The 25844-nt window shown below is 36.8% G+C and overlaps 1 protein-coding gene and 1 long non-coding RNA gene across 7 annotated transcripts; both read left to right on the forward strand.

Moving 5' to 3' along the window:
- The first annotated feature begins 396 nt into the window (after positions 1 to 396).
- Positions 397 to 11781, forward strand: LOC111984061 (uncharacterized). Of its 3 annotated transcripts, none has more exons than XM_065769118.1 (12): positions 397 to 727; positions 1588 to 1856; positions 1941 to 2015; positions 2103 to 2161; positions 2286 to 2421; positions 2828 to 2942; positions 3056 to 3122; positions 3921 to 4019; positions 6400 to 6489; positions 8891 to 9045; positions 11015 to 11116; positions 11287 to 11781. In XM_065769118.1, exons 2-12 carry the CDS (start codon positions 1610 to 1612, stop codon positions 11435 to 11437), a joined length of 1296 nt encoding a protein of 431 aa, XP_065625190.1. In that variant the 5' UTR covers positions 397 to 727; positions 1588 to 1609; the 3' UTR covers positions 11438 to 11781. The 3 variants fall into 3 exon arrangements, with proteins under 3 accessions (XP_065625190.1, XP_023871457.1, XP_065625191.1); XM_024015689.2 differs by having other exon boundaries at positions 399 to 727; positions 2846 to 2942; XM_065769119.1 differs by lacking the exon at positions 397 to 727 and adding an exon at positions 1213 to 1301.
- A 769-nt stretch (positions 11782 to 12550) lies between these two features.
- Positions 12551 to 17202, forward strand: LOC111984060 (uncharacterized). Of its 4 annotated transcripts, none has more exons than XR_010627256.1 (4): positions 12551 to 13013; positions 13175 to 13356; positions 13700 to 13841; positions 15775 to 17202. It is a non-coding gene; the product is annotated as an uncharacterized LOC111984060 (long non-coding RNA). The 4 variants fall into 4 exon arrangements; XR_010627254.1 differs by lacking the exon at positions 13700 to 13841 and adding an exon at positions 15022 to 15106 and having other exon boundaries at positions 12554 to 13013; XR_002879899.2 differs by lacking the exon at positions 13700 to 13841 and adding an exon at positions 15022 to 15092 and having other exon boundaries at positions 12555 to 13013.
- Positions 17203 to 25844: the final 8642 nt, after the last annotated feature.

Raw genomic sequence — 25844 nt, forward strand, 5'->3', positions numbered from 1 at the left:
ATCGAATCGTGTCATATTTGCAAATGTTGCCAAATTTTGCTATCTTTAACATTGCTTTTTTAACTTGGGTTGTATGAATTAAGTGTTCGTACTTATTATTATTATTTTTTTGAAAGTCAAACTCAGCTGTAATGATAATTAAAAAATAAAAAGTAGTTACAGTACATGGAATTACATAACTGTAACTTGCATTGATTGCCCCCCAAAAAATACAGAGATAGTTAGTTAGTAATGGTGACGTAACCCAAAAAAGAAACCAACAACAACATATGATAGGGGTTTGAGTGAGGAGCCATTTAGACGCTAGCTAATATTATTAATTTAGGAAGATAATAAAGGCAGCCACTAATAATATAATAATTATTAAAAAAAAAAAAAAGTGAAATCCTATAAGAGAAGAGACTACTACAGCCTACGGAGAGATAGTGGAAAGAGAAAAACCCAAAACAATAGGAGGGAAGTGAGTGTCAGAAGTTGTAGAAGTATTCATTTATCAATTAAATTGGATTGGAAGCTTCCAATTTCACTCTCTTTTTACATTGACCTATTTGTTGTATAATAATAATAATAGTTGGGCGATTGTATTATATTATTGTGTGCCAGAATCAGAATTAGAAACAGAGAGTACGGTGTCGCCTCTGAGTTGAGTTGAGTTGAGAAACAGATTCTTCAAATTTCTAGGGCAAGTTTTTGATTTGATTGACTCTCCCTGGTTTCAATTTTCATGGTAAGCCCTCACTTTCCTTTTCGATCTCAATATTAATTCTGCTCTTTGGTTCCTCAGAAACAGTTTTATTTATGTTGCTCAAATCAAAATTGAGCCTGTGTTGTTGAATATTTTCATTTCCAGTTGCTTGTTTATTCAGGTCTGTCAGTGTGAAGAATTGGCAATTCCTTGATGATATAATGTATTTTTTTGGAGGAGGGTCTTTTGAACTACATTAATTATTATTATTATTATTATTTGTTTGAGATTGAGATTGAGATATTATTATGAAGTTGCGTATAGACTATAGAGTTTTAGAAGAGCAACGAGGTGCACGGGTGATTCCTACAGTTAAAAGTTTGACCAAAAAAAAAAAAAAAAACTCAACACCGTCATCACTCATGCCTTCCATGTGATTCTTTTTTTTTTTTCCTTGTAAAAAAGAACTACTAATCCATTTATGGGAAAGATAGTGAAGAGGCAGTTTTATTATTTTGAATAAATACTACTAGTAAGAAAAAGAAAAAAGCAGCTGCAATATCATTTTCTATCGAACACATGGATAGTTCTAGTAGGAGTCATTTGAACGCTGCTCGTGAGTAACCTCCTACTACTACTTTTGCTTTGTTGGTTGCCATTTTAATTAATTACTCAATCTTTATGGCTTGCTTCTTGTTCTTTTTTTTCAAAATCTTCCACCTTCCTTGTGAGTGTTGTCTACCTTCTTTAGACTTTGACTGAAATACCCCTTAATTTATCATTTGAGACTTGAGAGAGAGGTTACATGTGCCCCCATTTGTAAATTTTTTTTTCCTATGTATATATGTAAGGAAACTTAATGCCATTGAAGCTGATTGACTTTACTTTATTTGGGTTGGCAGAGATTGTAAAAAGTCTTTGAATATGGGATGCCTAGTGTCAACACCAAAGGATACTGGTGGAAATAGGAGGAGGCCTGGGAATATTGGGGATGTTTCTGTGTATGTTCCTGGTTTTCGGATTCCTAAACCTGTTGATTTCTCCCACTCATTGGGTGACCAATTGTCCAAGAATTTAGTGGAGCGCCTATCTGCTCTGAGAACTCGTATCGTTGTAATGGCTGGTCAAGAAGCTCCTACAATTACAAGAACTAGGAGAAAAACCCAACATGGTTTGTTATAGAAAAAACTTGATATTGCTTTACTAATTGTGAGACCTCAGTTATTGAAACATTGGATAATTTTGTTGTTTGTAGGAGGTTCAACCTTAGCTGATCTTCTGCAGGCTCTGGAAGATTACTTGCCTGTTCTTTTAGGACTAGTTAAAGATGGTAAAGCGGGTATTATTGCCACTATGATTTGAATGTTTTAACTGTTTTGGATAATTCATAATAGTGGCGCTTATCTCTTATTTGCAGGAAGCCATCTACAGTACAAGGTACAATTTGTATGGGTAAATCAGGAGGATGACGCAGAGGTGGGAGTATAGGACTAATCTATCAATTTTCAAATTTCTGTTATGCCTTTCATTTCTAGTTGTCATTACATCCCTCGTCTGTTCAGTGGAATTGATGTTTTTATATGGATCAATACTTTTGCAGGAAACAGGCATGTCTAATGCTTGGTATGAGGTGTTGTCAGTTTTGCACTTGATGGCAATGCTATTATTATCACAGGCCAACTTATTACTTCTCCCAAGAACATCTGCCGATGGTCACCAGCCAAAGGTATCAGAAGGTAGTTTTACTGCAAAACTTTATGATTGAGTTATTGTGATCTCTAATTTTGTTATTTTTTTTTTTTTATATAAAGTTTTCTTTTTGTTCAACATTTCGAAAGACTGATATCAAAATTTTGAACGTATTTTTATTCCTAATAGTCTTCTATGGTTTAGGTAAATTTTTATAAAATTTGGTGATGTGTGGACCCCCCCCCCCCCCGGGGGTTTTTGTGTCAACTTATGTAGGAGTTTGTTCTCTGTTTGTCAAGGATATACAATCTTTCCTGTAACAAACCATTTGTTTCATCTTGTAAGAAAATACTATACCAATTCAATTTCTCCTTATGCGATGGTTGGTCTTTCAAGCTTGGAGGCTGCTTATTCATTTTTTACTTGTGTTCAATCCTACTAATGAAGTGTCAGTTTGGTTCTTGGTGGCAGAGAGTAGACGTGCTTCTGTTGACATTTTTTTGAAGGCAGCAGGATATCTAGATTGTGCTGTCCGACATGTTCTCCCACAGTTGTCTGCTGAACTCAGGTTTATATGGGTGAAAGACTTTCGCTAATTACAACTGCCTTTGAGTTTTACTTGGACCAGCTTCATGTTTTTCTAGGGTTGTTCTTACTTGTTTGACTGCTTTTTGATTGTAGGAGAAATCTTCCAGTTGACCTTGCAGAAGGCGTTCTTCGAGCACTTTGCCTACAAGCATTAGGACAGGTGCAAACTCTTTCTTTGGATGCATAGTTGGGGTGTTTATATCTCAAGATTTCATACTTATAATTTGATATTTTCCTGATAAAGATGAGAAAGATAGAGATGAGAAACACCTGTTTGCATAATATTTAAATGATCACCATAAATGAGGTTTATGCTATCCAGTTAGTAATATTTTTTCCCCCTCAAAAGTTGGAGCAATTCATTTGGCTTTTGCCAGTGGGGATGATGTGGGATAATTTGGGAATTGTCCGTTTGGTTGTGGTGGGTTAAGGTTTAGGAGGATTTGTGGAAATAGGACTTAGAGTTGTTGAAGAAAGGGTTTTGGAGGGCATGATTTGGGGTTATTTTCTTAACCAAGAAAGGAAATATAACAATTTCTTAACCAATTACATTAAAGAAAATAAAATTAGTCCCTAAATAAGATCTATTTACTCAATCAGGCTCAACTGGCAGCAGATTTTAATTGTCCATCCACAAAGTCATTGGGTGGGCAGTTTTTGGTGCCAACATCCGTAAATGGGTGTCATTGGGGGCGCCTGTATCTTGTGTCCACACCAAGGCACTTTCCTTTTAAAAGATTATAACTATTGTTGGTCCTACATATGTATGTAGGGTTTTGGGAGGGGCGGCTTTTCTATGGTTCTATTTTTAAGTATTTTTGTTGAATGAAGTGTCTGCTCTTAAGACTTGATCAAGGTGGACTTGGAATTTCTTTTTTTGTTCTCCCCACCTACCTCTGTTTTTATTTTTTATTTTAAATTTTATTTGCACCAATGATATTTCCAATGTATTATGTAGGGTGTTGACATTCAACTTGGAATGGCAATTGATAGTACCAAAGCTACTCTTGCAGTAAAGCGAAGACTTGCATGTGAGATGGTGAAGTACTGGCAGCAGGTATGAACATAATGACTTTTTACTATTGATTGTCTGCTTAAATTTTCCATGCTGCTGTTGCTTCTTCTTCTTCTTTGGATTGTATATATGATTGTTTAATATCCATAGAGTGAATAGGATTTAGTAATCACTAAATCTATATTTTGTCAGCACTTTAATTTTGATCCATGGCAGGATGCCATCAGAGCATCTTTTCTGCAACATATGTTACAAGGTTTCTTCTTTTTATTTTATTATTTGGATAGAAATTCTAATCTCTTATACTTTAACACCCACTTTATTTATGTAGTTTACAGTTCTGATGGTAAATGTATTTATAGCATCTTCGTTAAGAAATCACTTATGAACAATAATTAATAATAGGGACAACACACTGGGAATAAGGACTTCCATTATTAGTGACACAGATGCATATGGAATATTTTTTTTTTTCTTTTTCAAATTTTTTATAACTGCATGCATAAAGCTTGTAAGCTTGTTCTGAATTGTGAAATCAATACTCGTGTGTGCATACATGGTTGGAAACTCAAATATATTCAATTACTTCCATTATTTGTTTTGTCTTCATTGTTTATTTGGTTGAAAATGTCAGTCATTTCATGCTCTTATGATCTTCAAGTGTATGCGTGTGGCTTTAAATTTCACAATCTAAGCTAGAGCTCAAGTTCAAGATCAAACTCCTTATTTAATCAAGTGGTAATTGAGTAGATTTCTGGTTTCTAGAGCTCAAACATGAACTTTTGATCTCGAGTTGAGCATGGATAGTTGTAGGTTGTAGTCCTACGGTCCATGCTAGAAGGCTGAATTGATTTGCTCAACAATTTGTACTATTCGCCATTGCCATATTCTATGTAGTCCAGATTTTATCCATTTTGGTTGTTTCACTGGTCCAGGTAACACTTACTACCGGTCACTTACAACCAGCCAGAAGCACAGAATGCTAAAGAATACTGGCTTGTGAGTAGGTTTCTCTTTTTCTGAAAGGATGACAGGAGAGGGTGTGTGTGTCTGCGTCTGTGTTAGGTTTGCTTTATCAAAACTTTGCAAACCTATTAGTGATTGTGGTTTATCAGTTTAACCTTGGAATAGAGGGGTAAAAGAAGGGGTCTTTCTGTAATATAGAAAAAAAAAAAAAAGAAGGTATGTGAATGCTAATGAGACAATGATTAACCTTGTCCTTTAGAAAAGTATCCCATGTGAGCAACAAAAATGGAAATTAATTAATTTTCTACTGATACCCTCAGCTTAATAGAATGCCAAAGCACCAAGTGCAAGGGGAAATTTGGATGAAAAGGCTATAGGTCAGACAAAAACCTTTCCCCAGCCCTATCCCAGCACAAAGCATTCTTTTTCTGTTCTTAGGTTCGTTCTTGCCCAATTTACCCATTTGAAATCAAAATGACATTGCATCTGGATCCCTTTCAGGTAGGATTTTGGAAGTGTTTATAAATCTGATGTATTCAGCTGACATTAGCTTTGGCTAGTAGGCTTACAGTTTTCAGAAATGAAGTTACTACTATTAATGTATTATTGTAACTAATAGAATATATACTTCCTTTTCAGACCTAGTCGCTCAGTTCTATTGTAGCTAAGTGGAATGATCTTTGACCTTTTTATCCTTCTTTATTTACTAATGGCTATCTACTCTCAGAATTTAGTTCATATGCCTTTTGGAGCCTACTGCATTACCACTCGAAATACGTTTTCTTGGATGATCATTGTCTTTTTATTCATTAATTTACTCTTGCTAACCAATCCATAAACAGTGGAACTTTTGGTTAAGCTGTGACATATTTTAGAGGAATTTTTCTGCTCTCTTTTTAGACAAGATTTTCATGTATCCACATGGGGTTAGGTTCTGTTTCTAAAACTTATTTTCAGTAGAATTTGATGAAGGAAAGCCTAGGATTCACCACCTAGAACAGCCCTGTAAACCTTAGGCTTCCCTACTTGAACTCAAACTAAATAAATAAAAAAAACTTAAAGTAGGATACAATCCAATGAAAATCTGAAAAAAAAATTCCGAAAATTGTGCTCCTGCATCATATTCCTGATTCATGTAGTCCTAATTTAGATACTCCTTGTGATGTTAAGTGATTGCTATTGTTTTTACTTCATATGATGGGGATGAGAAATTTATGATTTTGTACTTCTTGGCTTTGGAAACCTGCTATTGGCACATTTCACATATTTGGTTGGTTTCATAGTGATAACATATGTTTTACCAAAATAAATCTTTTTTAAATAAAGTGTTCACTTTGTTTCTCAAGAATTATGTATATCATTCAATTAGTAATTAAATTATCTTTTGTTAAATGTAGGTGCAATTGGTTTTTCTGGACATATATATTGCTTTTTATTGATGCTGTTCTCTTTGCAGGCTCAAGATAACTTGATGAACCTTCCATTAACAAATGGTTGGGGGGAAAAACATCGACTTTATGTGAAGTGGAAATATATTGAAGCAAAGGTAGTTTATTATTTCTTTTGTGTCTATTTTAAGTCTTCCTTCTTGTTATTGACAGATCTCTCTAATTGTCTTTATTTCTTAATCTGCTTTCCAACTTTGGTGTTGTCACATGTATGACTTGATTGTCTGTAAACATGTTATGATTGCTTCTCATTATATTAGATTGTACAAAAACTTTCACGGGAAAATTAGACTCACACTTTTAACTTATGGCATATGAAGGGAAATTTACTTTACTGTTGAGGCATGGTCAGTTAGAAATATACACTTACCTTTCAAATATATTAGAGGCTATTCAGCTCATTGGACACGGTCCTCACTTGATTCTAAAGAGCTTTGTGAAATAAAAGAGAAGCCACTGAATTTAACCATCCAAATTATAAGTTGATGCAGGTGGATTTAGACTCAAATTGATGGTAACCCCAAAAGAAGGAAGAAAGAAAAAAAGAAGCTTTACATAAGGAAAGTCTATATTACTGTACATTCTCTATATATGTTATATTGAGGGCACTCCTAATATCATGAATTAGACTAATTTTTAAATCAAACTTAGTTTGTGTTTTACACAGACTGAATGCTTTATAAATGTATATATGTATCACAATATACCTTTTCGATGAAGTCCTCTAAGAGCATTAATTAGACCAAGTTTTAAAATAAAATTCATGTTGGGCAATATCATATATTGGATGCTTTAAAGATTCTATCTACATCTCACAATATTCCTTAATCACTACATTTCTTTTTAATGAATTGTATTGAAGGCCTCTAATACCATGACTAAGATAGGTAGTTGTCACCAAGTGCTAATCTCTTGAACTTGAGGATGCTTGAGTGTGAGTAGAAAAATGAAACAGAAACTTGAAATGCATACATGTTTCTGCTAGTAGGTTCAAGGTCGAGAAATCCAGTTGCACTTCATTACATTGTGCAATTGATATGGGGAATTTCAGTTCACTTTATGCATTATGCTATTGATCCTATTGCTCCTCATTACATTTTGCTGTTGATATGTGGTAAAGACATAATTGGATATTTATTTTTGAAAGACATGTTTGTGATATAGCAAACTCCTGTATAATGTATAACATTTTACTTAGGGGAAGAGATCTTGTGTCCAATGATTCAACTACTTTTGCTCTAGTGATATCTTAAGATCTTTTTTTAAAGGATTTGGTAAATATGTCAATAGTTACTAAAATTTCCAGCTTGGTCTCTTTTGTTTCCTATATTTAGCTGATGAATTGTCGTATTTGTCTAATTTCTCTCATGTCACTAGGTATTCATATAGGTTTTAGGCCAGGTGTCCCTAGGAACTGACAGGTCTTTATTGTATTGTCAATAGATGACTGTCAATTTGATTCTTGGGCCCCACCTATTGAGCCCATCTGGACCAACATGTGAGGTGAAGTGTGAGAGTAATGGTTAAGTGATTAAATTCATTCTTTCCTAACAACTTATGTTTTTGGGATAAGTGGTAGTTTATCAGAAATAATTGTAATTGAAGTCAAGTATTTCAGTTGAGGAATGGATTCTCTTTCAGAAAGCTCCAATATATGTGGAGCTGCTATGGGGTAGTGAAGGGATAGACCAATTGAGTGAAAATGATTAAAAAAAACTAGCATTGGCTACTATTCAGGACTACTATTGGCTATGAATTAAAAAAATTAATCTATGCAGGATTAGGGATCATTTTTCTTCCCGTCTGAAAGTGTAGAATAATTAATCTGGGGTAAAGATCTTCAAGGCATAAAATTGAGAATGCTCACTGAATGAGCAATTTAATAAGTGGTGCCTGTTGGCATTCCAGATTTCCTTCTCCTTTCATAGTCTATCCAATAGAGAGTGCAGTACTTCTTGGTCATGAGTATCTGAATAGGACAAACATCCTTCTCCTTTCATAGTCTATCCAATAGAGAGTGCAGTACTTCTTGGTCATGAGTATCTGAATAGGACAAACCATCCCGTGGTTTGCACAATTTCAATCTCCTACTTTCAGCTGTGTTAGCACATTCAGCTCTAGTCTTTATTTCATGATCAGTACAGGTTTCTTTCAGAATTTTTCTCCAAGTGTGAAAGTGAAAATGGTATCAGAATTATTCTCCAAATCTGAAAGTGAAAATGGTATGCAGTTTGGAAGCTAAATATCTAGGCTTCAGATAATATTTAGTCTTTGAGGTGTGGTAGTTTGCTATATAAATATGCACATATGTATGTTGCATGTTACCTGACTATATTTGGTTTATACAATCTGACATCTGGATATGGACATTCCACATAAATTTGACCACCAATATTGACAGAATGACATATTCCCTATATGATTTCTTAATTGATTATTGAAGCTGTTCAAACCTAAGTGTTACAAGCTTATTTTTCTTGCTCCTTAAAATTTTACCAGGCTGCAGCATATTATTATCATGGTCTGATCCTGGATGAGGGGAACACAGAGAAATCCCATGGGATGGCTGTGGCTGCTTTGCAAGCAGCCGATGAGTATTTCAAAGAAAGTAAGAAGGCATGTGAGGCATTTAATACAGCTCCTCCTCTGTCAAGGTAATCAGCAGTTAGTAAATGATCTTTTTGTTATCACCAAAATAGAAGGGGGGAAAAAAAAGATGAAAAAGAGACGATGTTTTCCTGAAAATACATTTGTGAGCGGTAGTAGATAAATTGTTTACTACCTTTTTAATCATTGTAGGAGTTTTTCTTCTCATATGCCATAGCTGACTTTTTGAAATAAATATAATTATATTCTTGTGTTTAAAAGGAGGATAAATAATAATTCATGGAAGCTGACACACACTATAATTGATCATGTAAGGTCCTAAGTAGTCTTGATATCTCTTCTAAACTTGCTTTTTCTTAGGCTTCTCCTAGTTGCATTGGTAGTGTTTCAGTTCCAATATACAAAAATTATACTAAAATAATAATTTTTTATTCACAGTTCACTTAATGCCAGTTCAAGGTATTTGTTGATTATCTTTATTTATCTTATATTGTAATTTAGGCTCTTTTCTCAATGTTGAAGTCGCTGAGTAATTGAATAAATTAAGAACAAATTCAAAGAAATTTCATACATTTTGGAATTTGAGAGAGGAGAGACATAAACTTACTCAAAATCCTGTCATAAGTTGCTTTCATATGATTTATGCTAGTAGCACTCTTGGACACAAGTACAAGGGGCTATATATTTTCCTTAGAGCTGTAGCTGTCAGTTGTTCTATGGTGACATATCATATTGGTCTGCAATCTGCATAATGCAAATGTAGAGTCTGCCATCAAACTTATAGAAAACTTATGATATGCATACAACAACAAAGCAAGTTTTTGGGGTCGGCTATGGATCCTCAACAAATTATTCAGGATCAATTACATGTATTCTTTTGTTCTTTCTGAAATCGTAGTCTTATTACTTAGTTAACATGTTCTTTTGAACTACTTCTACTAATGTTATGATATGGATATTAGTGTCTAAAAACTGGACAGACATTTATATAAAAAATAAAAAATAAAATAAAATAAAACCTGGACAGATCCAGTCACTTGGATCACAATCACGTCATCTGCCCAGAACTTTGGGTTGATAAAACTATGGTTCATGCGGCAAGTTTTAAAATAGATATATGTGTCAATTATATATGGAAGTTGTGACTTTGTGGGCAGGGTGATGCACTACTGTTGTTAATGGACCTAATGGTGTTAGTCTATCGAAATATATATAGAGAGATTGGGAAAACTTTTTATGTTTCATTAAGTTTGAGGTGGTGATGTTATCAAAGTTAAATTTTGGTACAATAAATGTTGCGATGATCTCTCTTTAAAGGAAGGCTTTCCCAGAACTGTTTCACCTCAAATGTAATACGAGAGCTTTTGTTGTGGATCATATGCAGTTTCCTAATGACACTATACACTGGGCTTTGAATTTAATCAGAACAGTTCAAGATTGAGAGTTGGAGTCCTTATCTTTTTTCTTGGACTGCATCTAGATATAGGTGGTATGAAGTCAAATCTTACCATAAATCTTTAGTCCCTAAGGAAGAGGTGATTTCCCCAGGAAAAGCATTTGAAGTCTAAGGTCCCAAGAAGAGTTGCCTATTTCTGTGTGTGCACTCTAGGTTGTTAATTCTTAAGGGATTCTAATTGTGTGTTCAAAACTCTCCTAGACCTTAGATTAATTATTAACATATATACATATTGAAAATCTTTTAGATTAATATATCATTTGACACGTCTACTATAGTGGAAAGTCATGTAACTCTGGTCATTCCACTTTCATCAAATAATAGTAATTTTACATAAAGCCTTAGATTGTGGCAGATCATTCCAATCACCAACCCTTTGTGCCTTTTGTTTCATACTGTGTTAATTGGTGAGGATCTTGTTTGTCATAATTCCAGCAATTAATTATTATAAGACAATTTGTTTTTAGCTTTTAAAAAAAAAATTATTATTATATTTTGTTTTAATTTTTATAAATGAAGGAAATATGTGGATTGTGTGGCCTTACTTGCATTCCTTGTAGAAATCCGCTGCTTTGGGGGACCATGAAGTATCTCTCTGAGAAAATTCCAAAAGATACTTCAAGCAAGGTTCGGATAAATCGTGACCTGTACTCTCATGAAAGGTACGTTTTTGCTCAAGTGGAAATAAGTATGATGCTTTTCCTTATATTTGATGGACTGGTGTGGGTAAAGAAAGAAAACGGGTGGGGGGAGATATATATATATATATATATATATTTTAATACTTATTGATTGATGAAGGTTCACAATGATCATGTAATCTTGACTGCAGAATCATGGAGACAGCGCCAACATTGCCTGACTTTGCTTTGGCCCTGAAACCTGATGAATATCTACTTCCTACGGTGCACCCTTCTTGGAATGAGGAGAACATAAACAGAGGGCATGTTGGCTCCAACCAGGTGAAGGGTGATAGAAGATAGGCCCTCAAGATATTTTTTCAGATTACAGAGGCAAAGGGGCCAATCTCAAACATGGAAAGGCCTTCTAAACCAGTTGGACTGCTATTCTTCAATTGTTGTGCTCCAAGGTCCAGTTGAGCTGTTGATTTCTTTTTCTTTTGTTTTTCATCGAGTTTTTTCTCGACCCTTTGCCCTTACGAAGGCCATGACCCACCCTGTGATAGGGCTTTGTACAAGTTACTGTTGTGTAAATTGTTCCCACCAGAGAAAAGAAAAAACGATTTATTTGCCAATCCCAAATAATGTGATTATGCCTTTTTGTTTAATAAAGTGAAGCCACTACGGTTCATTTGTTTGATAGAAAAGCTTTGTACAATCTGACCACCGCATAATAAAGGGAATATGTTTCGGCAGTTTCGTTGTAAAACGTTTTTTTTTGGAAAACACTATCATCCTTTTCAAGTGTTTGTTTCCTCGTAAAATTTTGGTCAACCCTGCAAACTTTTTATGTTAATTGGTAAATGTACACACAAAAGTTGTCACAAGCACAAACTCTAAAACGGAGAAAGGTGGTTGTTGGCTAGGGCTAAGGTGGAAGCCAAGAAGAATGTCGGTCGTTGGTTGGGGTGAGGGCCAAGCCCAATTTTAAAGCATTGGCTCAGCTTATCGGCTTCCCTCCATGTAGTCTTTTTTGATATTCGACAGTTATACAGTGGGAGGGGGGATTCGAATTGTGGGTGTTCCTTGTGGAAATACTAAAATAGTGCTAGTTAAGTTACAAAGGTCCTGGCCCAATAAAACTTAGGGTACGTGTTGTAAATTTTAATAAATACTGTAATGTAATAGATGCTCTTATAGTTTAGTTATTCAGTTGTTTGATTATGTTTTTGTTACAAAGAATAGTCATTTTTTGTGAATAACGATTCTTTAAAATGAGGAATAATTATTCATCTCTAAAAGGATTGTAATAGCTATTCTTTAGTAAGTGTATTAATTTCTAAAATTAATATCATATCATATACTATATATAATAGCAGAAGCCTTTTAAGGAAGTGCTGACACGTTTACAATTTAAAAAACAATACATTACAATCTTTCACTATATAAAACACTGTTTGGAGCCGCCGGGTATAAAAAGAAACAAACCGCTTAAAATTGAAAAAAAGAAAAAGAAAAAGAAAGAAAGATTGGTACACGGAGAAAGGAGAGAGAGACGAGGCGCGCCGAAGACACACAGAGAGACCGAGAGCGAGAGCGAGAGATCCCAACAATGGCGACACGTTTCAAGGAGCAAGGAGAGAAACCCGTAACTCCTCTCTCTTCTCAGAAACCCAAAAATCAAAACCATATCCTTCCCCCAAAATCAAAATCCAAAACTTAGATGAGAAAGAAGTAAGCGATCAGAGGTGCCATTCTCACGCAATCTCCGATTCTCTCACACAATGGCCACCGATTCATCAGACCAACTCAACTTCAACCCTACTACTACTGCAACGTCCACCAGATCGCCTCAAAGAAGGAGAGAAAGAACCAACTGATGAGGCTTCCGATCAGCCTTCTGTAACCACCGTCAATTCCGACACAAAGTACAGCACCGGTACATTATTTTTTTCCATTTTTTATATTTGGGTATGAAATGTTACTTTTGATTTAGTTTTTTTGTTGGATAGGTTTAGATTTGATTCATTTTTGTTTTGGGTTTTTGGATTCTCTATCAAAATGTTTTTTTTTTTTTTCTCAATTTTAAATATGATTTAGGCTTTTGAAGGACTTGATTTTGGTTTAGAGTTACGTTTTTGGTCCAGCACCACCCATCTCTGGCTCCATTCAATCACAGTCTCAACGGTAACTTTGATTCATTGTAAGAAGGCAACAGATGCATCAAATTTCCCCATTTTGTTCTCTGGCCCAGTTCGTCTCTGCAACAGCATATTTTGAAGGTCTGTATACTTTTTTTCCTCTTCAAATATTGTTTTTGTTTTCTGAAATCTGCCATGTTTTTTTTTTCCCCCCTTCGATTTGGTTATGAACTTATGAGTTAGTTTTGGAGTATTTGGTTGGGTTGGTTTTGACTTAGTTTTTGGGTTAGATTTATGTTTTGGGTTAATTTTTTTTTTTTTAAATAATCTGTATCTATATCTATCTAATTTAACATTATCTAATTTTGTTTAAACAAACGTTTAAATTTAAAATTTTTCCCACCAATTGGTGTTCTGTTGCCTATAAAATTACATTTTTTTTTTGTTGTCTACGTTTGGTGAATTGATGCTCTAACCTTTTTAGGTTTCTCTATTAAAAAAAAATGACATATTCATAATTGCCTCTCACTATTATTGAGATTGCCAATGAGGGCAGCGAGAGTCAAACTATCAGAGAGGGAGAGAAAAATTCATTGTTAGACCAATCATTCTCCAAAATATTACAAGTAAATTTCTTTATTTTGTTTTATACACTTGCCGGTTAAATATGATTTAGGCTTTTGTATTTTCAGTTGACTTGATTTTGGTTTAGAGTTACGTATGGATATGTATTTGTTCTTTTGATGATTAGCAGAGGTAGTGGTTTTGATCTCACTTTAGCATGCACTAATTTGATTGGGTGCATTGCTCTCTCTTTCATACTTCAATAATTCATCAAAACTGCATCTCCTAACTGTATTGTGAGGAATTTCACAATTCGCTCCAATACCAATGGGCTTGGTCTGCGATCGAGTGCTATAAAAGATTTGTGCCCCCTCATCCTTCACCAATTGGTCGTTGGATGGATCGGTAAGGCACACGGTCCGACAAGTGGTATTAGAGCCAAGGTTATACTGGTCGAGTCGTTGGAGCCGCATTGTGAGGGAGGGATTGTGAGGGATTTCACAATTCGCTCCAAATACCAATGGCTTGGTCTTCGATTGAATGCTATAAAAGATTTGTGCCCCCTCATCCTTCACCAATTGGTCGTTGGATGGATCGGTAAGGCACACGGTCCGACATGTATCCTTTTGCAAGAATATATCCAGGTGTTTTTAACTCATAAATCACCATTGTTTCTTTCTCTCTTTCTTTCTTTTCTTTTTTATATTAAGTTAAGTTTCAATTCATTTGTGGTTGCGATTTTCTTTCTTACGTGTTGGATGAAGATGGGGAAGGAGGGGAGTAGTTTTGGCTTAATCTTCTTCTGCTTTGTTTAGAATTAGTTTTCTTTTGAGTTTTTGGCTTAATCTCCATATTTATATTTTGACAACTGTTTTTGTGGGATTGCATAATCTGGTGTATTCTTCTCCATCGCCCAAATTTTGTGTGAGAAATCAAAAATGTGGAAATATTCCTTCGATATTGTATATGGAAGATGTAGCGCATCTATTTTTGGGTTGAAAATTTTCTACTTATTGTTGGGTATTGGACATCAGTACATGGCAGATGAAGTGCATCTGTTTTTTGTGAAAAATCAAAGCTGGAAGAGGAAAGCATAGTGGAGAAAAGAAATCGGAATGCTTTTATCCATGACTGATTAAAAGATGGAACAAATATGGAGATGATAAATATGTTCACAACCTATGTAATTTTGACCATGTTAATTTCCTCTGATTTTTTTTTTTCTCTTTTATGATTTGATAGATAATGGTAACTCAGCAAAGAAGTGATCTACTAAGACCATCTCTGTCCTTTGCAAGGTTGATCGGTCTGGAGTAAGTTTTGATTGGTATATTGCTTATAACTATATTTTTAATGAGAAAGGGGCTACTCTTTATTGTTTGAAATTTCCTTTGTAGTTTTATATTTCAGAAAGTGATCTACCTACAGGTTCCCACTCCATCCTACTTAATTGATTATAATTTCTCCTATATTGATTGGTTCCTGTGATTGATTTAATATTATTATAGAGTGAATTGGGGAATTGAGCCTTTACTTAGCATTTATCAAATTTCAGTGAGACAAAATATTATTAGAATTCTCTCTAGGTCTCTAATGAAAATTTTTTCACAGCAATGATTTTGTTAGATTTATATTCAATGGGACAACCACCTGTCTTCATAGATAATTTATAATATGATGAATGACCCTTGGTGTATAAGTGGGACCAATTTGATCATAAAAAAATAATGTAACCCATCATAAATATACGATGAGCGGTCCTTGGTGTAAATTATAATAAATTTGCTTGAATGGAACTCCAAAAGCTGCTTAAAAATTTATATGTTATTTAAAGTAGAATTAGAATTTCATATGCTTGATGCAAATTGTCCTGCACTGTCATCTATTGTTTCATTTTTTTTTTTTCATTCTCAAAACTTTGTTCTCAATATTAAAACCACGGAAAGGGATTATTTTTAAAAGTCCAAGTTTATTCATTATTTTTTATGTTTGTAGGTATTAGGTGAAGCATATCAAGAGGTCATTTGTTTGTAGGAAGATGATTCATGCTAGGAGCTGTGGTGGAGGAAGCAATACTAAAAATGAATCTGTTCAAGCCATGGAAGGTAAGCTATTCTAGGTGAGAGGCGAATCAGCATGCATTTGTATTGGTATGGCTTGCTTATTGATTGGCAAACACTGATGTAATGAATATAAAATGAATCTGTTCAAGCCATGGAAGGTAAGCTATTCTAGGTGAGAGGCGAATCAGCATGCATATGTATTGGTATGGCTTGCTTATTGATTGGCAAACACTGATGTAATGAATATAAATAGTATTTAATACAAGTTAACTTTGATTAGTTTAAGGGAAGAGAAAAAAAGAAAAGAAAAAAAGAGACCAATACCCCCAACATAAGTTCATTTATTTTTGTTGATAAGTTTTGGATTTGGGGAAAAAAAATTCTATTATAACCGGGTTATAATTCTGAATTTGGTTGGAATTTTTTTATTACTATTTGTGATTTTGAAATTTATGGTGATATTGGGGGTATTCCTGTGTCTGTTGACTCTGTTATTTTTCATTATTTATTCTGCAATAACGTCAAGTATAAGGAGGCATTAAGTTCTTTGTAAGTTTAGTTGCAGCTTTTATTTAGTTTCTTGCTTGCTTTGTTTTTTTTCTTTTTTTTTGGTTAGGTGTTACAGGTTTTAGATACTGGTGTTTGCTGTTTGTGTTGATTTTCTATCATGTTTGTCTGATTTGATTTCAAACAAACTTTAGATATGAAAAAATAATAATAACACAGCTACAATGAGCTTTTTGTTTGCATGTCTTTTACATTTTCTTCACATCTTTACCTAAATTTTAGCTTCTACATCTATTTAAATTATTACAATGGTCTCTCAATTCTTTACCTTGATCATTTATATTATTCCTATATTGCAAAATCTCTGAAGCTTCTTGCTTCTTTTGGCTGTCTGGCATCACTTAAAATTTTGAGTTTATAAATATTTGTAGGGCAGAATTATTTACTTTAATAAGGTTGTGATAGTGTATTGTTAAGTTATTGTATGTCATCTTCTTTGTACATATTGCCATGAATTTTAGTGAAGGGTTATGAATTGGTTTGGTTTTAGAATTTGAGATTCCCATCTAATTGATAATGCATTTTATAGGTGACAGGTGGAATTCTATATTGATTATATATTGTGGGTTGAGGGTTGTTGTTTTGTTTTTAGATTTTATGTCTATCATTGTAGCTCTTTTGGAATTGTGGATTCGGGATGCACTACAGCTTTTTCTTTTTTCTTTTGCAATTAAAAATTTGGATTCAATGTCCCTTTTAAGGGTTATAGAAGGGTTATGTATTGGTTTGGCTTTAAAATTTGAGATTCCCATGTACTATTAATTATGCATTATTATTTGACTAATATTTTTCAGACTTCCTGTTTCATAAACCTGTAGCCATTATTTTCTGTTAAACTTGTATCATATATTTATTTATTTATTTACATTTTTCTACAGTATCACCCATTGAGCTAACTCCTGGGATTCTATATGCAATCTTTTATAATATATAATGTCAACTCCTAGGAATTGAAACACATATATTACATACATCAATTCCTATTGTATCACCCATTGAGCCAACTACTAGGATTCTAGATGCAATCTTTTAAAATATAACTGCTCACATTATTCCTGCTCATCCAGCCCATAGTTCAATGGCAAACAAAAACATCACATTGTCTGATGGTAGTCTATGACAACAGGAAACCAAATGCTAAAGAAAGAATCATTGGGAAGTCCTTATGGTGTCTTAGAAATAAATTAAGAATAACAAATCCAAAGCATCAGATATACTGTTTTTCAAATGCATGAATCTTGCCATCTCAGGGAGGAAAAAAAAAGAGAGAGCCACTTACACCAGTCAATCAACATTAGTAGAAACTAATAGCTGTTTATTGTATGTCTGTGTGTAAGAGGGGGGCAAATGGTATTACCAAAATTACATTTTGCACATTGACCGTATCCCCTAAATTGATCTCAGGCGTGGTCATTATCACTTAATAAATAATTAAACTCAACAGTTTCAAAACTGGGCTTTCCATATCCAAGTAAATTGGACCCAATAAAAAGCATATACATATATATACACACACACACATTCTTGAAGCACAACACAAAGTTTAAAACAAGAAACATACACTAATCAAAAACAGTATCAATTTGATAAAAAAGTAATAATAATAGCATAGAGTCAACCTCTGGTGAGATAGCCACTAGATCAGGGTAAACTGAAGGTTTAAAATAAATCCAACCGACTTCAATAAATTTGTCAATTGGTTCATGTCTCGCTGCAATTGTCATAGTGCTAAGTTACACACCTTTATTCCCATTGGTGTTTCGAACTACTCCTTGCAAACAAGGCACGCATAGTCGACGTATGGTTGTCTCATACAGTAAATTCAGGCGTACAAAGAATTCAACTTGAACTCTCCGGAACTGAACACTTTGCCTTGCCACAATTTATTCTTAGATGTAAATCCATGAGTTTTCTCTTGGTCAAGACCAACAATTGAATCTTACAAGAATAAGCAGAATAAAGAGAATATCATTACCTGGTTATGGTATTGATACTTCGCGCCAGACATTAGTTTTGGAAAATGGCTTTCATAAACCTGTAACCATTATTTTCTTTTAAACATTTTGGTTGTAAAATTTTTCTCTAATCTCATGGTTTAATTCATTGTGGTAGATTTGGTATTTGAAATTGTCTTGGAAGTTTTAGTTCGGTGTGATTCATTGTGGTTCCTAGGAGTTGTCATGTAAATTTTAATTGCTTAAAGTCGGATTCTTTATTTAAGTCTCTCACAGCTGGGAAGTACACACAAGAAGTGATTAATTTGAAGAAACTAATTTTTAAAATTTTTAGGAGATATTGGACACTATATGCTTAAATATACTACGTTATTAAAGTTTGAATATATGTAGTAGAAGTATGATAACTAAGTTTATGTTGGATGCAAAGTTCATTAATATGTAAAATGACCTCGCGCATTGCGCGGGTTAAACATTAGTATTTCTAAATAAACAAACTTTTCAATTTTCATATGCACATAAAAATTATGTAAATAAAAAATCATAAAAAAATAACAAATCTTTCTTTCAAATTAAAAAAAAAAAAACTCTTATTTTCTAGAAAATATAATTATATGAGTAAGATATTTCTTAAAATATATCTTGAAGAGGGTAAAATTAGGGATGACAGGTCTATTGAAATAAACCCGACGGTGCTGGACTAGTTGGCTAATAGTGGACGGATCCAAGATGCACAAACGCAAACAAACGGATCTCAAGGCCACGTGGCATCCAAATGGTTTGATTAACCTTCAAGTAATCCTAAATGGAAACAATTTGCGTCTTACGATTAACCCTAGTCAATAAAGTCCCAATATGAATAGAATCCTAACATGAGAAAGATCCCGTAATATACACCCATTAATGATGATCTTTACCATAAGGAAAAGCCTTTCCACGCAAGAAAGGAAGGTCGGTTCTACATCACTATAAAAACCCAAAAGCTCTTGGGAAACAAGGTACGTATAATTCACCCCAACCCTGGCACTTTAGGGTTGAGAAAAGTTCTCTAACTTAACCTTCAGAGGGTCTTTGGCCGATACCACACTAGTACTCTCTTAGGGTTTTCTTTGTTTTTGTTTTGCAGATCTTGTTTGGAGCACGTGAGTATTGTGCGACTAACTGATGATTTTTGGCATCATCAGTTGGCGCCGTTTGTGGGAAACCGCAAAGATAAGCCATACATACCGCTTCCCGAACAAAAAGTTGCATGGTACTTACTCGTTTGATGGCAACCACCACCAACAATCAGGGTGATGAATTGCGCACCACTACCCTAGAAAGACAAGTTCAAACTTTCGCAACGGTAGTGGAACGCCTCACCAAGCAAAATTATGACCTAGAAGAACAGCTGGGCTAGAAAAACGCAGCACTAAACACCCAAGAGGAGGATCAGGAAGGAACTAGCGCTAAAAGGAGGAACCAAGAAGGGCCGGAAGGCAGCAACGCCCTAAGTAGATAAGAGTGACAGGATACTAGCCGTCCTTCCGGCATAGATATGGCTCCCTCACACATAGTCGTGGAGATGCAGATGATGAAGGAGCAGATGGACCTCATGATGAACGCCTTCAGGGGATGGGTGTCCAGTGATCTCGACGACTTGGTTCATCGAACTGACTTGCCCTTCACTGCATCTATCTCGTCCTTCCACCTTTCACCAAAGTTTCATATGCTGCAAGTAGAGAGCTATGACGGATCCAAGGACCCCTTGGACCACTTGGAGTCTTTCAAGACCCTGATGCACCTTCAAGGGATGCCAGATGAGATCATGTGCAGAGCCTTCCCCACTACGCTAAAGGGACTTGCAAGGATTTGGTTCAGTAGGATAGCGCTCAACTCCATTAGTACTTTCAAGGAGTTAAGCACCCAGTTTGCCTCTCATTTTATCGGGGGACATAGGTATACGAAGTCCACTACGTGTCTGATGAACATTAAGCAGCGGGAGGACGAGACGTTAAGGTCTTACATAGCTCATTTTAACAAAGAGGCACTCTCGATCGATGAGGTCGACGACAAGATACTCGTGGCTGCGTTCATGAATGGGCTGCGGAAGGGTAAGTTTCTATTTTCCTTATATAAGAATGACCCAAAAATCATGTCAGATGTGCTCTATAGGGCTACTAAGTATATGAACGCGGAAGACGCATTATTGGCTCCCGAAGAAAGCCTAAAAAGAGGGAGTGACAGGAGGAAAACCTGTAGGAAAAGGGGTGAAAGACAGACGCTCCAAACCTCCCACCAAAAGATTTACTAGCTTCACCCTCCTGAACACGCCGATTGATCAAGTCTGATGTAGATCAAAGACGAAGGGGCATTAACATTCCCTGGCAAGCTGAAGGGGGACTCTAGCAAATAGTCTAGAGACAAATACTGTCGCTTCCATCGCGATCATGGCCATGACACATCCGAGTGCTACGATTTGAAGCAGCAGATAGAAGCTCTCATCAGACAAGGGAAGTTGTAGAAGTTCATCGATAAGGAAGGGACAGAACAACCCTAAGGACAACCTGCTCGAAGAGAAAACAAGCGCCTTAGGCCACCCTTGGGAGACATAAGAATGATCGTAGGGGGTAGTGTGGCTTTTAGTTCTTCCAAGAAGGCATGCAAAACATACCTACGGATGGTTCTAAACATCTAGCTAACGGGGTACGCCCCAAAGATGGCACAAATTGATAACCCCGTAATTGGATTCACAGAGGAAGATGCCCGACATCTCCGTCACCCACACAACGATGCACTTGTAGTCAACAACGTGTAGGAGATTATAACACCCACTGAGTCCTTGTGGACAACAGAAGCTCTATTGATATCCTATACTATCCGGCATTCCAGCAAATAAGAATAGAGAGAGAACGGTTGATTTCGACCAACGCACCACTCGTAGGATTTGGAGGAACAAGGGTGCATTCTCTAAGAGTAGTCACCCTGCTAGTGACGATCGGAGATTACCCTCAGCAAATCACCAAGGATGCCACCTTCCTGGTGGTCAATTGTTCATCTGCATACAACGCCATATTGGGTCGTCCTACTTTGAATTCATGGAAAGTTGTGACATCGACCTACCATCTGATGATCAAGTTTCCAATTGAGTATAGAGTAGGAAAGGTAAGGGGCGATCAAGTGGCAGCATACGAATGTTACATAGCTATGCTGGAGATGGATACCAGTTGCAGACCATATGCATAGAAGAGTAGCGAATGGTAGCAGAACTAGTGGAAGGGTTGGAAGAAGTATCCCTTGATGTTTCCAAGCTTGAGCGGACAACAACAATAGGTACTTGGGCCAGCCAGCACGTGTGTCGAGCACTCATAACATTCCTAAGGGAAAACTAGGATGTATTTGCCTGGAGTCATGAGGACATGCCAGGAATTGATTCATCAATTATAGTCCACAGGTTGAATGTGTCACCCTTATTCTCTCCTGTCCGGCAGAAAAAAGGGTGTTCACACAAGAACGGGACAAAGCCATAGCTGAGGAGGTTAAGAAATTACAGGAAACAAACTTCATACGAGAAGTATACTACACCGAATGGTTGGCAAATATGGTAATGGTCAAGAAAGTTAACAGAAAGTGGAAGATGTGCGTAGATTTCACAGACCTAAACAGGGGCTGCCCCAAGGACAGCTATCCTTTCCCACGGATTGAGACCCTGGTAGACTCAACTGCAAGACACCAACTGCTAAACTTCATGGACGCATTCTCTAGTTACAACTAGATCAAGCTGAGTGAGGATTATCAAGAGGAACTTCATTCGTCACCAGCCAAGGTCTTTTTTGCTACAAAGTGATGTCGTTCGGACTTAAGAACGCGGGCGCCACATACCAAAGGCTAATGAACAAAATGTTTGCATATCAGATTGGAAGGAATGTGCAAGTTTATGTGGACGACATGTTAGTAAAAAGCATACAGGAGGACGACCACTTGAATGACCTCTAAGAGACCTTCGATAAACTCTGATCGTACAACATGAAGTTGAATCCAAGCAAGTGCGTGTTCGGTGTGATGACAAGAAAGTTCCTCGGATTCATGGTATCCCAAAGAGGTATCGAGGTCAACCCAAAAAAGGTATAAGCCATATTGGAGTTACCTCCGCCAAAGATAGTCAAGGAGGTACAGAGCTTGAATGGCAATGTGGCTACATTAAACAGGTTCATCTCAAGAGCAACGGATAAGTGCTTACCTTTTTTCCATATATTGAAGAAGTCATTTGGATGGACGACTGAGTGCCAGCAATCATTTGAAGATCTGAAAGCATATCTTTCTTCTCTGCCATTACTAAGTCCGTCCAAGCTAGGAGAAGAACTGTTCTTATACCTAGCCGTCTCTCTAACCACTATCAGCTTAACTCTAGTTAGAGAAGAGGACGGGGTGTAGAAGCCCGTGTACTTCACAAGCCGGGCACTACGAGGAGCGGAAGAAAGGTCACTAGATGGAAAGCTCGCTTGTGCGTTGGTAATTGCGGCACTTTCTAGGCACACATCATGGTTGTCCTGACAGATAAACCCTTACACAAAGCTATGAGTAGCCCTAAAACTGTAGGACAAATGGCATTATGGGTAGTTGAATTGAGTGAGTACGACATACAATATCGACTGTGCACGGCTACAAAGGGCAAGTGGTAGTTGACTTCATCGCAGAATTCACTCTCGTGGAAGGCTAGGGGGCAAAAGAGATTCCACAACGGAGTATCCACATAGATGGATCCTTAAACAGGTAAGCATGAGGAGCTGGTGTGATACTCCATAGTCTGGAAGGGGATAAGATCAAATGCATGATCCTTCTGGACTTCCTTACGACCAATAACGAAGCAGAATACGAAGCCCTAATAGCAGGGCTGGACCTTGCCAAGGCCGCGGGAGCTGAAAATTTGGTTGTGTATTGCGATTCCCAAATAGTAACTAGCAAAGTTAATGGAGACTACGACTGCAAGAATGAACTGATGAAGAAGTACCTTGAGCAGGTGAAGGATCGAGTTAACAACCTCCTAGTAAAGTTTGTTCAAATCCCAAGGGAGGAGAACGAGTACGCCAACCGACTTGCTAAAGCTACTTCAGCAGAGCACATGGTCATCCTCGGTCATGTATTGTCTTTCGTTTAAATATCATCACTAATAAATGATACCAGTGTGTAGGAGATAGGTTCTGCGAACTATTGGACGACGCCAATAGCCTCATACCTAAAGGATGGCATGCTACCAAACGACAAGGAGGCTGTGAGGAAGTTGAAGGTTTAAATAGAGGATGTGCGTAGATTTCACAGACCTAAACAGGGCCTGCCCCAAGGACAGCTATCCTCTCCCACGGATTGAGACCTTGGTAGACTCAACTGCAAGACACCAATTGCTAAACTTCATGGACGCATTCTCTGGTTACAACTAGATCAAGCTAAGTGAGGATTATCAAGAGAAAACTTCATTCATCACCAGCCAAGGTCTCTTTTGCTACAAAGTGATATTGTTCGAACTTAAGAACGCGGGCGCCACATACCAAAGGCTAATGAACAGAATGTTTGCATATCAGATTGGAAGGAATGTGCAAGTATATGTGGACGACATGTTAGTAAAAAGCATACGGGAGGATGACCACTTGAATGACCTCCAAGAGACCTTCGATAAACTCTGATCGTACAACATGAAGCTGAATCCAAGCAAGTACATGTTCAGTGTGACGATAAGAAAGTTCCTCGGATTTATGGTATCCCAAAGAGGTATCGAGATCAACCCAGAAAGGGTATAAGCCATATTGGAGTTAGCTCCGCCAAATACAGTCAAGGAGGTATAAAGCTTGAATGGCAAGGTGGCTGCATTAAACAGGTTCATCTCAAGAGCAATGGATAAGTGCTTACCTTTTTTCCACATATTGAAGAAGTCATTTGAATGGACGACCGAGTGCCAGCAAACATTTGAAGATCTGAAAGCATATCTTTCTTCTCCGTCATTATTAAGTCCGTCCAAGCTAGGAGAAGAACTGTTCCTATACCTAGCCGTCTCTCTAACCGCTATCAACGCGACTCTAGTTAAAGAAGAGGATGGGGTGCAGAAGCCCGTGTACTTCACAAGCCGAGCACTACGAGGAGCGAAAGAAAGGTCACTAGATGGAAAGCTCGCTTTTGCGTTGGTAATTGCGGCACTTTCTTGGCACACATTATGGTTGTCCTGATAGATAAACCCTTACACAAAGCTATGAGTAGCCCTAAAACTGTAGGACAAATGGCATTATGGGCAGTTGAATTGAGTGAGTTCGATATACAATATCGACCATGCACAGCTATAAAGGGCAAGTGGTAGTTGACTTCATCGCAGAATTCACTCTCATGGAAGGCTAGGGGGCAAAAGAGATTCCACAACGAAGTATCCACACAGATGGATCCTTAAACAGGTAAGCATGAGAAGCTGGTGTGATACTCCATAGTCTGGAAGGGGATAAGATCAAATGCATGATCCGTCTGGACTTCCCTACGACCAATAACGAAGCAAAATACGAAAACCCTGATAGCAGGGTTGGACCTTGCCAAGGCCGCGGGAGCTGAAAATTTGGTCGTGTATTGCGATTCCCAAATAGTAACTAGCAAAGTTAACGAAGACTATGACTGCAAGAATGAACTGATGAAGAAGTACCTTGAGCAGGTGAAGGATCAAGTTAACAACCTCCGAGTAAAGTTTGTTTAAATCCCAAGGGAGGAGAACGAGCACGCCGACCGACTTGCTAAAGCTACTTTAGCAGAGCACATGGTCATCCTCGGTCATGTATTGTCTTTTGTTCAAATATCATCACTAATAAATGATACCAGTGTGCAGGAGATAGGTTCTGCGAACTATTGGACGACGCCAATAGCCTCCTACCTAAAGGATGGCATGCTACTAGACGACAAGGAGGCTGTGAGGAAGTTGAAGGTTTAAGTAGCTCGCTTCATTTTGATTAAGGACATTCTATATAAGAGGGGCTTCTCCTGACCATACCTAATGTGCCTCGTCCCCGAGGAGGCAGACTATGTTATGAGAGAAGTCTATGAAGGAGTCTATGGAAACCACTCTAGATCACGATCGTTGATTCATAAATTAATTTGGGCCGGGTACTACTAGTCAACCATGTAAAGGGATGCCCATGAATATGTTAAAGCATGTGATAAGTGTCAAAGATTCGGCAACCTCATTAGGCAACTAACAAAGAAGCTAACTCTAATGATGGCCCCATGGCCGTTCGCTTAATGGGGGTTGGATATCATGGGCCATTTCCCAACAGCAATCAGACAGCTGAAATTCCTTGTAGTTGGCATTGACTACTTCACCAAATGGGTAGAAGTGGAAGCCCTGTCAACTATCACAAAAAAGAATATACAGAATTTTGTATGGAAAAATATCATCTGCAGGTATGGTATACCTAAGGTACTGGTCTCGGACAACGGGAAGTAGTTCAACAACGATGCATTGAGAGACTTTTGT

The sequence above is a fragment of the Quercus suber genome, unplaced genomic scaffold, assembly GCF_002906115.3.
Source record: "Quercus suber isolate HL8 unplaced genomic scaffold, Cork oak 2.0 scaffold_1058, whole genome shotgun sequence".
Classification (NCBI taxonomy): Eukaryota; Viridiplantae; Streptophyta; class Magnoliopsida; order Fagales; family Fagaceae; genus Quercus; species Quercus suber.